The sequence below is a fragment of the Sesamum indicum genome, linkage group LG1 (genome assembly GCF_000512975.1).
Source record: "Sesamum indicum cultivar Zhongzhi No. 13 linkage group LG1, S_indicum_v1.0, whole genome shotgun sequence".
NCBI lineage: Eukaryota > Viridiplantae > Streptophyta > Magnoliopsida > Lamiales > Pedaliaceae > Sesamum > Sesamum indicum.
Window position 1 is genome coordinate 191,571 of NC_026145.1, and position 13,286 is coordinate 204,856.

At 37.8% G+C, this 13,286-nt stretch overlaps 2 protein-coding genes across 3 annotated transcripts in view; both read left to right on the forward strand.

The window, feature by feature from the left end:
* LOC105178833 (auxin-responsive protein IAA9) lies at positions 10,549 to 13,201 on the forward strand. 2 transcript variants are annotated; one of them, XR_002287692.1, is made up of 5 exons: positions 10,549 to 11,154; positions 11,256 to 11,521; positions 11,610 to 11,721; positions 11,828 to 12,754; positions 12,963 to 13,201. XR_002287692.1 is itself a non-coding variant. In XM_011102694.2 (4 exons), the coding sequence occupies exons 1-4, from the start codon at positions 10,823 to 10,825 to the stop codon at positions 11,866 to 11,868; spliced, it is 765 nt and encodes a 254-aa protein (XP_011100996.1). In that variant the 5' UTR covers positions 10,551 to 10,822; the 3' UTR covers positions 11,869 to 12,007. The 2 variants fall into 2 exon arrangements, 1 of the variants encoding a protein (XP_011100996.1); XM_011102694.2 differs by lacking the exon at positions 12,963 to 13,201 and having other exon boundaries at positions 10,551 to 11,154; positions 11,814 to 12,007.
* The window catches only part of LOC105155821 (putative clathrin assembly protein At2g25430), a 1,901-nt gene continuing 1,603 nt past the window's right edge, over positions 12,989 to 13,286 (forward strand). The window contains exon 1 of the mRNA XM_011071792.2: positions 12,989 to 13,251. Coding sequence (XP_011070094.2) covers positions 12,989 to 13,251 — 263 coding nt within the window. The remainder of the gene's footprint in view (positions 13,252 to 13,286) is intronic.

A 13,286-nucleotide genomic window follows, 5' to 3' on the forward strand; every position in this document is an offset into this window, starting at 1 on the left:
AGGTTAGGTTTATGGGACTTTTGGACTTGTTGTCCTTGTTGGGACATGATCATAGGTTGAGTCTGAGGGTGCCTTGGGCCTCCGCCCTCCTTCTTGGGTCGCTTGGCTCCTTGGACTACTGAAGTAGGTATTAGGTGCTAAGGGCGGCCTTCTTATTTTCTTAGATCGGGTCTCCTTAGACATGCACATCATTTAGTCCCTCGCATTCTAAAGAGGAGGAAGCCCGTCAACTTCTTCTTAGAGTAGGAGCTTTCATACACAGGGGAGCTCCTCCTCATTATCTCTATGGGGTCTCCTCGCTAGGTACTCTCTCTTCTTCTTCTCTTGCTCTTTTCTACCGCTTAGGGCTTTGTGTTCTGCCCTTTGTCAGAGTTGGTGTGATGGTTAGGGCTTGCTGCTGCCCTAGGGGCATTTTGATAACCGCCTATTTCCACGCGTCCATTTCCTTTAGTAATCGCCCAATGAGGGGCGATTATGCGGGTGGACGTGGATTCAACCTCCCTACTTTCCTTCATTCAAGGTTTAACTTCCAATTTTTCCCTCTTCCTTCCTTAGCATACATCTTGAAGAAAAAAAGTCTCTTCTTCCCAAGTCAGTAAGTTTTATCTTCTTCTACTTCTTTAGTTTTTTTTTTTTTTTGTCCGCATCTTTTCCTTCCTTTGTACTTTTCTTGCATGTTGATGGCGTCCTCAGACGAATCAGTCAGGATTGTAAGGGAGACCCTATCAGGCAATGACCCTTTCAAGCCTACTTCGAGGAGGATGTCCCTGGTTCATCTGAATTAAATTATATGATCATTTAAATGGGGGAAATCATGTGATGGAAAGCCCAAGATTTAATTAATTAGGTTAATCAAATTTGGGTTAGGTTTAATTAATTTGATACGATCAATTTTAATTGAATCAGATCAATTAACTAGAGTTTTGACTTGGTAATTTAAAGAGATTAAATAAATTGGGTTATGCTGAATTATTTGATGGATTAATTAATTGGGCCATGTGCTAGGATTTATTTGATAAGATCAAATAAATCCTATTTAGGCTTTTAAGAATTGATTGGATTACTTCTATGGAGGCCCAAGAAGATTGTCTACACCAAATCTTGCTAGAGATAAAGTGTATGTAGTATAAGAGACTTTATTATACTATTAACTTAGTGTATCAAACACAAGAGAACCTTGTTCTAACTTGAAACTAGTTCAAAAAGAACAAGAATAGAGAGAAAAGGGGAGAATAGAGAAGTCAAAATGATAAGTGTGAGAGGAGTATGTTCTTTTGTATCATATACAAAATGACATATACAAAAACCTATACATTATACACACACACACACAAGAGACATCTCATGTACTTGTTGGTATGTATACATTGCATGTCAAGTAAAAAATAAGTACAATGTGTGTCCCCATAGTACATTATCTACTAGTACCATAAGTAATTAAGCAATAACTCCTTCATTCTTACAACCTCATATATATATATCACATATGAATATATATATATATATCTACATTCAAGCTAGGCTATATATATATATATCCTATTGTAATTAATAAATAAATTAATTCCATAAGCTTAGGCCTCCTTAGAATCAATCCAATCACAACACTATTGGCCTGATAAGCATAAGTGTGGGTCTCCCCAGGATCACGTTTGTTGGCCGAGGGTATATCCATGACTAGAAATTTCAGTAAACAAGTTTTTTGAGTAGACCCAGTCCCTAGGGTCAGGGGGAGTAAAATCATGCCATGAGAATGTACCATTTCGCCCGCAAAATTGTACAGGGAAGTGTTCACCATTTTCAGGGGGATGTCTCCCAATTGCATTTAATCGTAAACTTCGCCGAATAATATATCTACCGAACTACCTGAATATATAAAGATTCGTCCTAATTCATAATTGGCTAATAGTGTTGTGATGACCAAGGCATCATTGTGAGAGGTTTTAGGCTCAGACCGTTTTGCTCGCCCAAATTGAATAAGGGGGGTGTTTTCCAAAACTTCCACATTCAGAACCTCCTTCATAGTTATGTCGTGTGCTTCCCTTACTTGTGCTTTTTTAGCATGGTGTGAATCTCCCCCAATGGGTCCTCCCCCAATCATCAATATCACCCCCTTGCACGGGGGGTCGTTGGTCTTAGCCTTCCTTCCAAGCATGGACCTAGGTGCTTCCTTAGGGAGGGGCTCCGAGCTGGAGGCCTTTGGTGTCTTAGTTTTATCAGCTTCTTGCTTTTGAGATGGCCCTATACCCCAAGCTTTTTCCCGACATACATACTCCTGTAAATACCCATTCTGGATGAATCGCTCTATTTCGTTATTGGCATTCCCCCGTTGTGGTCATAGTAATTATCAAAAAGACATAATTTATCAGACTTGGTGCGATGGGGGCCATCCCTAGCCCTTTCCTTCTACAATCATGAGAGTTTGAGTATGGGGACCTTCAATGGGGTATACACAACATTCACTTTCTGAAAAGTCGATTTTTTATTCCAAAAATCAGTTTGGAGTTTCTTGGTAGGGGCATCCTCCTTCGTTTTCTTCCTTTTCTCTCTACAACTCTCCCTCTTGGAGGCTTGAGCATTCTCCATGTTGATGTATTTTGCAGCTTAGGCTAAGAGGGTATCAAACTTGGAGACGGGCTTCTTAGCCAGGGACTTAAAGAAGTCCCTGTTTAGGAGTCCTTGGGAGAAGACACTAGCTTTAACCTCCTGGGTGGGGGACGACACCTCCAATTTAGCCGCATTGAATCTTTGAAGGTACTCATTTAAAGATTCACCCTCCTTCTATCGTACGGCGAAGAAACTAAGCTCAATCTTTAGATGCTTTCTACTAATGGCGAATTGGTGTGAAAGAGGGACCGAAAATTCTGGAAACTTCCTATTGCACCCACGGGAAATTGGTTGAACATTGCTGGGTTGCCTTGGCGAAGTTGGTGATGAAGACACGTCATTTGATCCCATCAGTGTATCAATATAGGAGAGTTGCATTCTCAAAGTGCGAGAGATGCTCTTGTGGATCTGTGGTACCATCATATTCAGTAATAGCCGAAGTATGACAGTTCATGGAAGCTCATTTGCCATTACCGCTTCTATGAGGGGGCACCTTGCTATTCTTTTGGATGAGCCCCTACAATTTGGTATTGGACGTCTTGAATGCCCTTCTATAAGTATTCTAGGAGTGCAAGCCACTGAGGCGGGACCTCCTGTTGGGCCTGCGAGGGCTGGTCCTTGACCTTCTACAACTAGGGGTACAGAGGCAGGGTGTACCCTTTCCCCTTTCTCCTCTAAGGCATCACCTTAGACGGAGTTGGTGCACGGGCTGGGACTAGTGTTGCCATCTGTTCTCGGATGGCCGTTGCAATCATTTTTTGAATGGTCCCCAGGAGTATTGGTTGGAAGTGCTGCGACGTGGAGGCTCAGGCAGCGGGTCAACAGGCCTAGGGGGTCTTTGAACTAGCGCTCCATTAGTAGGTGTCATGGACGTCCTTGAAACGACCAGCAGGGCCTGGGTACCACCCGCTGTCCCCAAAGCCTTTTGCTTGTTTGTTGTATTGTTGGATGTTTCCATTGCTACTCACATCTTCAACTTTGTGTTTCCATAGACGACGCCAATTGATGCATGCAAAAATAGCACAGTCCAACGGATTTTGATTGTCGTTCGAGGCTTGGGTAGAAGTGTTTATGGACCTAAAGAAAAGGGACCTACAAAAAGATATATTAGTACTCTGACGCCCAAATTAGTATTGAATTCGAGAAGAAATAAAACGAGAAAGTAAGTAAAGGTAATGAGAAATCAAGATATGTTTAATCAAAAGAAATGTGCAATTCGTGAGAGAATGCATGGTAAGTTCTTACAAGAGTGTTTAGAAAGTTGAAAGAGCCGTCCCTCGCCTAGAGGACCAAACCTGTATATATAGTGGAGTGCCCCCGCTGGTTGGGGGTATATCCTTCTTCCTAGATTTACATGGAGATAGGTTAGGGTGGTTGGTTAAGTGGCAAAATTATCCTTATCCACAACTGGGTGTGTTCAAGAAGAGTCTCCTTCAGTCGGGGGAGACCCCTCGCTTGCAGAGAGTCCTAAACGTCAGGGAGTCTTTAGACTGTCTTTCTATGGTTGATGTGGTCCGAGGTGGTGGTTGACTGGTGGGCCAATTGCACGCCACATGGGGGGAGGGAATTGTTAGGTTTATGGCCCTTTTAGGTCGGTCGTCCTTGTTGGGTCATGAGCATGGGTTGAGTTTGAAGGTGCCCTGAGCCTCCAACCTCTTTTTTAGGCTGCTGAAGCATGTATATTAGGTGCTAAAGATAGGACTGCCCCAAGTCTTCTTATCTTCTTGGATTGGGCCTCCTCAAGCATACACATCAATTATAATATCTAAGTGGCCAATATGTATGGTGTGGTTAATTACTACTTTCTCCTCTTATGTATTGCCTTATACAGAAAATAAGTTTGATATGAAAAAATTAGTAAGCAAACCACATTGAAAAACTCCCTTAAATGAGGAATTTATCTTTGGAAGGTCAAAAATTAAACCAAGAAATTGGAGCATAATGTATGGAATAATTGCCACATCAAGGGGATTAGGGCATTAAACTGCAAAAAAGATCATTTCACCCCATCATAAAGTTTCCATTTCTATCCGCTTTCAAAGGGGGCGAAAAAGTAAAAGCTCATATACTTACCTTATTTAATTGCTTAGTATAAAAGGAGCTCCCTTTCTTACATAAAGGTGCATGTGATCATTTGGTAACAAATTCATTGATGAAGAAAATATTCTTCACTATTAGAAGCTCTGGATTATGAAGATCGTTCGTTATATATCGGTGATTGTATCCAAATTATTCAATCAAATAACTAAATAATTTTCATATATTCTTGTTAATTTTTATGTAAATTAATAATTGAGCAATATAAATTCAAGTGAATAAATTTAAAGAATTAAGACATCATAATATTATTTACCATGTAATATTCTTTAACCATGTACATTTTTTAAATAATAAACAATTAAATGATTAATTATATAACTATATCATCATGCTAGGTATATTTTTCAATATCTTCATAGGCAGTATTGTTTGTTTGAAGACTTGAAGTGATAAATTAAATTTTAAAATTTTATTATATTAAATTCAATTGTTATTAAATATGTGATTTGATATTTTCATAAAATTATGTTGTAAATAGTATAATAAATGACATAATATTTAAAAATAATTATCAAAAAAGTGTTATTGATAAATTATGGAAATAAAAATAAAAATGAAAATAAAGGAATTTAAATTAATTAGTATGATTTTCATAAAAAATGGGTTGAAAAAAGAATCCATTAGGGTCTGACCCTACCGAAAATTCGATTTTGGTCAGGTCTAGAGATCAAATGTATAAGTGATCAGTGACATACATTTCTTCTTTTAACTACTATATATGTATATAGATGGTGTGAAATGCATGAGGGCTATGGGCTTGTGAAAGTGAAGTATATACGTTCATTTAGTGATGGATAGAAAATTTTTTACTAGAACCTAGTTCGATCAAATTTAAATCAATCATATAGTAAGTGTAGTATATTTCTCATGTAATTGATATATAATTAAAAAAAAGTGACTAATCATAAAATAATTATATCATATTTACTCTATAATTAATTTGATTCGATTAAATTTGATCCAAACAAAACTTTTCATGATGGATGCTAAACTTTGACCGTCTAGTGGACAATTGGGACATGCACGCGCTAAAAGTTGAGAAGATAAGGTGGGGTTATATATGATATATATGTTCAGTTGTTTTGATCGATTTCGTGATCAGTAGCTGGCATGGGAATGCATATACACATATATATGGATCTATCGCACATGTAAAATCAGATACCCTTAATTGTGTGTGGCCACTCATAAACTCATATTTACTACATATGTGAGACAAATTAATCCAATAATGTAAGTTTTTAACTGTGAAATCTAAACATATATACATACTAAAATTAATTTTTTTTAAAAAGATATCTTAAATATTCTAGAAAATTTCCTTGAATAAGCCATTATTTTTAATCACAAATATATCTTCGAGAATCTTCCACCAAATAACATAAATATAAATAGGTCTCGATGAACGGTATATAATTGTGTTGCGAAAAATAGTACTCTTTAAATCCACTTAGTCTTCTTGCATCATTCATTAAGCTAACTTCTACCCATCTACCCTTTATTTTATAAATTCCAAACTATTCAAATTAATATCCTATCGATAACCAATCCCCTACCTAAATATCATACTTCACTACACTTTCTCTCTTAAGTATGATCAAATGAGTTAAATTTAAAATTAATTAAAAATAAATGGTTGTATATGTATATATTATTGAATACTAGGTTGTTGAGTAATTAATTAAAAGGTTGCAACATGAATGAAGCAAGTATATATGAATATATTTTGTCCGTGATGAATTATTTGGAAAGAAGGACCTTAATTAATTTTGAGTGGTTGCATTCGAAAATGACAAGTGTATGAGTTAAAGTGACAGTGAGAGGAGCATGGGAGCTGGGATGAGCAGGGGACCTTATTCCACTTTCATTGTTGAAAAATTGTTGTAGGGACTAAATTTGATCGAATCCAATCAATCACGTCGTAAGTATTAATTTTCATTCAAATTGAACCAACTACATATACGTGTGTTCACCCCCATTCATTCATTATAATTAGCTGTTATACAATTTATTTGGTTAAAAACTCCAAAGTAATTAGAGGGGGATTCATTGTATGTGTGATGTGTGGCAGACCCACCACACGTGCAATCCGGCGGTGTATTGATTGGAGTTGGACTAGGACATGAGCATAGCTGGTTCAGTACTACGTACTTTGCCACAATATTATTGTCTTGTCTGTACTTATTTTGTATGTATGTATGTGTATATATTTGCCCAACAACAACAAGGGTGCAACTCCGGGGACTGGGTTGTCGTGCCATCCACCGCCACCCACGTGAACTTCACATTTCACAACCCCTTACTCTTTCATTTACTTCAACACCACAACTCACTCTACCTTTATTAATTCATCCTCATCACTTACATCAACAATATACATATACACAAAAATTCTAACGATTAAATTGTATTTATATATACACATTAATTGTATTTTGAATTTTTGTAGTAGAGCAGGACTTCAATTTGTCCTCTTTTACTTTAGAGCATATATTCATGGAATTCATCTCAAGATTAATTAGCTTAGTATGACCAAAACACACATACGTATTGTCCAATCAATGTGTCATGTACCTGGTAAGTTGCATATTATATATATATACACACACATATATAGGAGTTTAATTTCTTTGGGATCCGTCCCTTACACCATCGACACCCATTATACTGCAGTCACATATATACATTGTATTTTATTATATATAAACACATGCATGCATGCTTATGAATTAATTATTTTACACGTGTAGCTATACTACATTGTACATATGACAAGAAAGAGTTGCTCCAAAAATTGACGACATTAATCATATGTGTGTGTGAATAATATTGATATATATAGATAGTTAGAATAATCATTATTGTTTCTAATTAATTAGGCAAATATATATAGATGCGTTTAAAAAACATACGTGCTGATTAAATGATGTGAGGTACTAGGTTCATTTGAAGTGGGAAGTGACGGGATATATAAGAAAAAATGGTCAAATGGGTAAAGAGAAATTGATATCAAATCAAAATTCTAAGTACGAATTACAATGCTCTTTTGAGTTAATATTGTAGCAAAAAAGTGAAAAGGATAGTAGATCACTACAAGAATCATTTTATAGTAACGACTTTTGTAACAACCATATTATTAATTCGTAACTCTTTTTTTAATTTGTAATGACTTTTGGAACGGAAACCCCTATCGTGGCCTTTTTGGGCGTTACAAAATATTTGTAACGGCTTGCTTGAAAACTGTTATGATGGGTAAAACCCAAATTTTATCTGAGAAAGACTATTTTGTCTCTGAAAAGCCTCAAAATTACAATTTTACCTTGAAGATCCGCGCATTTCTAATCGGGTCGGGTCGCTACCCGGGACACACGGAAGACGTCTATTGGACCAACAAAACCCTTAGTCTTACACTATAAATACTCCATAGTCAGTGCATTTATGGTACGCCATTTCTACCACTCTTTACTTTAGATCGCTCAGGTTCGCTAGCTCGTCAGCGACTTGCTTACATGACCTTGATACCAAACACTGACTTAAGCATCGAAAGATTTTAGCTGGGGGCTATCTCAGCAAGTCTAACAACATGCTTCCCTTTTCAAGACCCTTACATTAATTTAGAAGAGGTATCGATCTCGAACCATTTGAAGGACCTATTCATCCGACCAAGGAGGTCGCGCGGTTATCGACCCCGATCAATTGGCGCCGTCTGTGGAATCCTGAGAAGATGTCCTTTGATCTGGTTTGATTTGGTCTCATAGGTGCAAACGTTTTACAATGGCTGGTCGGCAACATGCACTACATCATAAAAACGGTCTGCCAACTCGAACTCATAATCATAGGGGCCACTGCTATAATAATATGAACTAGGACCGGCATCAATAAGGCAAGATCTCGTACTATCATGAGGCACACCATTGTGAGAGGAAGAAAAATAACATGGTCCGACTGCAAAGAAAACCATCCTCTGTGCCTAATCCATATGTTGTTCATGCTCCAATGTGAATAATTACCCTCGACATGAGCAGTTGGGATGGGTTTGCTCCTCAGGCACTGTAGGGGCAGTCACAACATCAAAGTACTCCTCCACCCTTTCTTCGCTATAAAAGTCTAATTATAATATTTTGGCATAAACCTTTACATACACAAGTGATAACTACATCGTCGGGTGTTCCGAACTTTTGGCCGTTCCAAAAAAATTGTATAAATCTGCGGTTCTTTTGTAGTGGATAAACTTAAAAAGTGTAAAACATATGAATGTGTGAATGTGTAAAGGTGTCCCCTTGACCATGTTCTTCTGGAGGAGGTCCTTTTGGTCGTGCTCTCTGATCTTGCCTCTCCCTCTCCCGCTAGGGGAGGTCTCTATTTATAGGCAATAACCAGATTGTTGGAGAAGGCCACAGATTTAAGGGGATTATGGCCTCAAAGGTATTGGATAAGTTGATCCTCCCTCATATTTGTTGCCAGATGATTCATTTCGAATTTGAGGGGTAGCTGGAGGATACCCCCGAGACTCGAGGGATTTGTTGGAGTCTGTTAGGGTATGGAGTCCTTCTTTCTGAGGGAGCCACGTGTTCCTAAAGGCCTGGTCAACTTTGACAATCTGTTCTTTAAGGGGCCGTTTGCCAAGTTCCCGTGGGCCTTTCGGAAGCATTATGGACCTCTAATGACCTGGGTCTCCTCCTGACTTAGGCTTTTCGAGGGTACCATGGGTCTTTTGTCCCTATCTTTTTTTTTAATTCTTTGGACTTTTTTGGCCAATTCATTTTTATGCACATTAATATTGTATAAATTATTACATAATATATATATATATATACGTTGTGGGATTGGAATTAAAGTAAGAAGTAGGAAACATGCATGATAGAATAAATGTACAATATGTACATGTGGTTGGTTAGTTTGTCTAGGGACTAGGGTCATTTCCCCCACCTCACATATTCACCTTCACCCTCATATATATATATATATATAGATTTGGTCCTCATCAAGTACTAATTAAAAATTAAGATCAATCCGACAAAAGGAATCCTACGTATGTGTTAATTTAATATCTAATTCACATGCTTAATTAATTTACTCGCTCATCATTTTCATATCCATATATATATATATATAAAAGAAATTAATTAAGAATCACAATGTTGTTGTGATGATGATGTAAGACATTAGGGCCATGAGTATATATGATGAAGAGCAATCAAAATTTGGTGTTGGAAGTTAATGGAGGAGAGGTGTTAAGAGTAGTTAAATAAATATTCATGTAGCTAGAAAGCATTATTTGATTTGCGTAATAGAAAAAGCATAAAACTTAAGTAATTAGCAGCTAGCGCGCTGGATCAGTTTGTGAAACATGGACTTGTTGGACTCACCTATCTGATGATGTGGAGACATGTTAGAATTCATCAGCTTCACACGTACGCTAGCTATATAACTAATCCTGAATTAATCTATATATAGGTACAGGGTAGGTACGTAATTAATGGTTTTAACCAGTATAATAAATAATTAATAAATATGAATTAGGAGGATGGATAGATAGATATATGTTTATGGGGAGGGGGACAGAAAAACAAGGGGGTGGGGGATGATTGATTATAGTTGTTGTAATAAGAGGGAAGCAAATTAAGGCAAAGCGGTCCTGAAACGCAACCCACAAACTTCTCTAGTCTCTGCGCTTGTCCCTATCACTGCCCCTCTTTCGCCCGACCTAACTTCAATGCATTCCTCTCCTTCCACCCGACAATATTTTCTTCCACTTTTTCCTTTTCCACTCTTTCTTTCTACTTAAATTCCATCTTTCTTATCTGCTTCTTCCATATATATATATATATATTGAAGCTGATGGGCAAAGGCAAAGGCAACCAACATTATCAGTACTATTATTCCCACACACACACCCCCAATATTACTTCAAAGTAAACCTACCACCTTCCTTCCCCAATATATATTAATTCACTTCAACCCATCTCTTCCTAATTCCTATTCCTTCCTTCCTTCCTTCCTCTTTTATATATATAACACTTCCACACACACACACCCTTATATATATTAATTGAATATTGATAGATACATACAATACGTTTATATATATATATAGATAGAGAGAGAGAGAGAGATGGAGCTTGAACTAGGGCTGGGTCTTCCTAATTATAATATTAACTACCAGAGAGAGAGTAGTAGTAGTAGTAGTGCAGGTGCAGGCATTATGGTGAAAGGTCATGTGGACCTGAATTGTGGTGATGGAGTAGTAGCACCCAAAAACAGGCAGCAGCAGCGCTACACAAGTCGTAATAATTATAATCAGCTCAATTCATCATCATGCTTATCTGCTGCTGATGATGAAGTTGAAAGCAAGGATTTGTGTAATTTGCTGTTATGGAGTGGACGACAGCCAAACGAGGAAGACCCAGACCCAAACAGATGGCCAAACCTTCACCTCAACCACCAGTAAGATTAATCCATCTTCATTACTCATGAATGTATATGTATATGATCTGAATTAATAATTAGGTACCAACGAAACACATGTTTTTTAATTAATTATGCAGGAACAATAATATTATTAATGAAGAAGAAGAAGAAGAAATAGTAGTGGGGTGGCCCCCGATAAATTCAGTGATGAGGAAAGAGTTAGTAATGGTGCAGCATCAGGGGCATGATGATGGTGGTGGTGGAGATAGGAGGATGAGGAAATCGTGGAGGTATGTGAAGGTGAAGATGGAAGGAGTGGGAATTGGAAGGAAAATTGATGTCACTCTCTATCATTCTTATCAAGCTTTAACACACGCCTTGATTCACATCATGTTTGCCAATTGTACGTATATATCTCACACATATCATCACGATCATGGTGATAAGAAAATAATACTGAATAATGGATATGCATGGCATGGCACATGCAGACACTGATGCGAGTAGAGAGCTGGGGGATTATGCAATCTTGTATCAAGACAAACAAGGAGACTGGATGATGCTGCCTACAGATCATCATCATCATCATATTCTTCCTTGGGAGTAAGTATATGTATATATAGTATCATCATCATCATCATCATCATATATATGTATGTTGGTGGGGGTTTTAATTGTGAATGATTAATTTGCAGAAAATTTGTTGAAGGTGTGCAACGTTTGGAGATCATAGTAAGGAAGGAAAAGTAGAGGCGGCATTTAGAGTTGAGGGACAAAACTACTACTCTGCTCTGGTGTTGTGTGTACACACCCAGTTAGGAATAGCATGCAATTTCTTCTATTTCTCATATCATATCATGTTTTATTTTCTATCTTTGTAATTAAATATATTTCTTTCACTGCTCTCTGCTCTCTGCTCTCTGCTCTCTGCTCTCTCATTCTCATATGTTATTATTACTATAATAATAATAGTAATTCTTGAAGGCCGATTTATAAACAACATTTAATTCAAAAAGGCACACTTGGAACGGCCCAATGGAAATATGGCCTACAAAAACGAACCATCTATTGGATTGGGCTTTAGAATTTCAAAATTTCCCAACACCACAATGGATGGATTTTGGGCTTTTCTTACAACAAATACATAGCCCAACAGCCGAGTGATAATGAGAGAGAGAAAGTGATGAATGAATAGTGAGTAGTGAGAGAAGCAAAGCAAGCAACCATATTTAATTACAACAATTACCAACTCCTCCTCATCATCAATTGTCCTAAAACATACACTACACACTACACAACTCTCTCTTATTACTCTACTCTCTTTCTCACATCAAATCCAACGCTCCACATAATCCGGGATCCCAAATTTCACCCCTCTCTCTCCCTCTCGCTCAATTTCCTTCTCACAGTCACACAGACTCCTTCCCCTTTTATACCTTTCTCTTCCAAGACTCGCACCGTATCTAGAGAGAGACACCGACCGCCCACCTCCATTTCTGCATTTTCACTCTTCCCACTTCATCCTTTTTCTCTCTTCCCTCCAGATCTGACCTTCTATTTCTTTTCATTCCTTCAACCTTTGTTATTCCACTGCCCCTACTCCCGGATCTAACCAACGGTTTCATTACTTGCTCAGGTAAACCATGTTTAGATTTCGTCTCTTTTTTTCCTTCTTTTTCCTCCCCAGCAAAAGATTTGAAATTTTGACTTTTTCCTATTTTCTTTATAGAAATGCTTGACCTTCACCTTCTTTTTGGAAACAATTGATCCATTTGAGTTCGTTTATTGCACTAATTTCTTTCTAAAATTCCAAAGTAATTGGGTTTTTGAAATTCTTGTCTTAGGTCACTAGGGTGAGCGGATTCAAGCCATGGCTCCGAGCACGATCCGGAAGGCGATCGGGGCGGTGAAGGATCAGACCAGCATCGGGATCGCTAAAGTTGCTAGCAACATGGCGCCGGAGCTGGAAGTTGCTATAGTCAAAGCTACCAGCCACGATGATGACCCCGCCTCCGAGAAGTATATAAGGGAAATTCTTCAGTTGACTTCCTATTCTCATGGATATGTCAGCGCTTGTGTAGTTGCGGTTTCCAAAAGATTGGGTAAAACCCGTGATTGGATTGTTGCCCTCAAGTGTTTGATGCTCATTCACCGCTTGCTCAACGAGG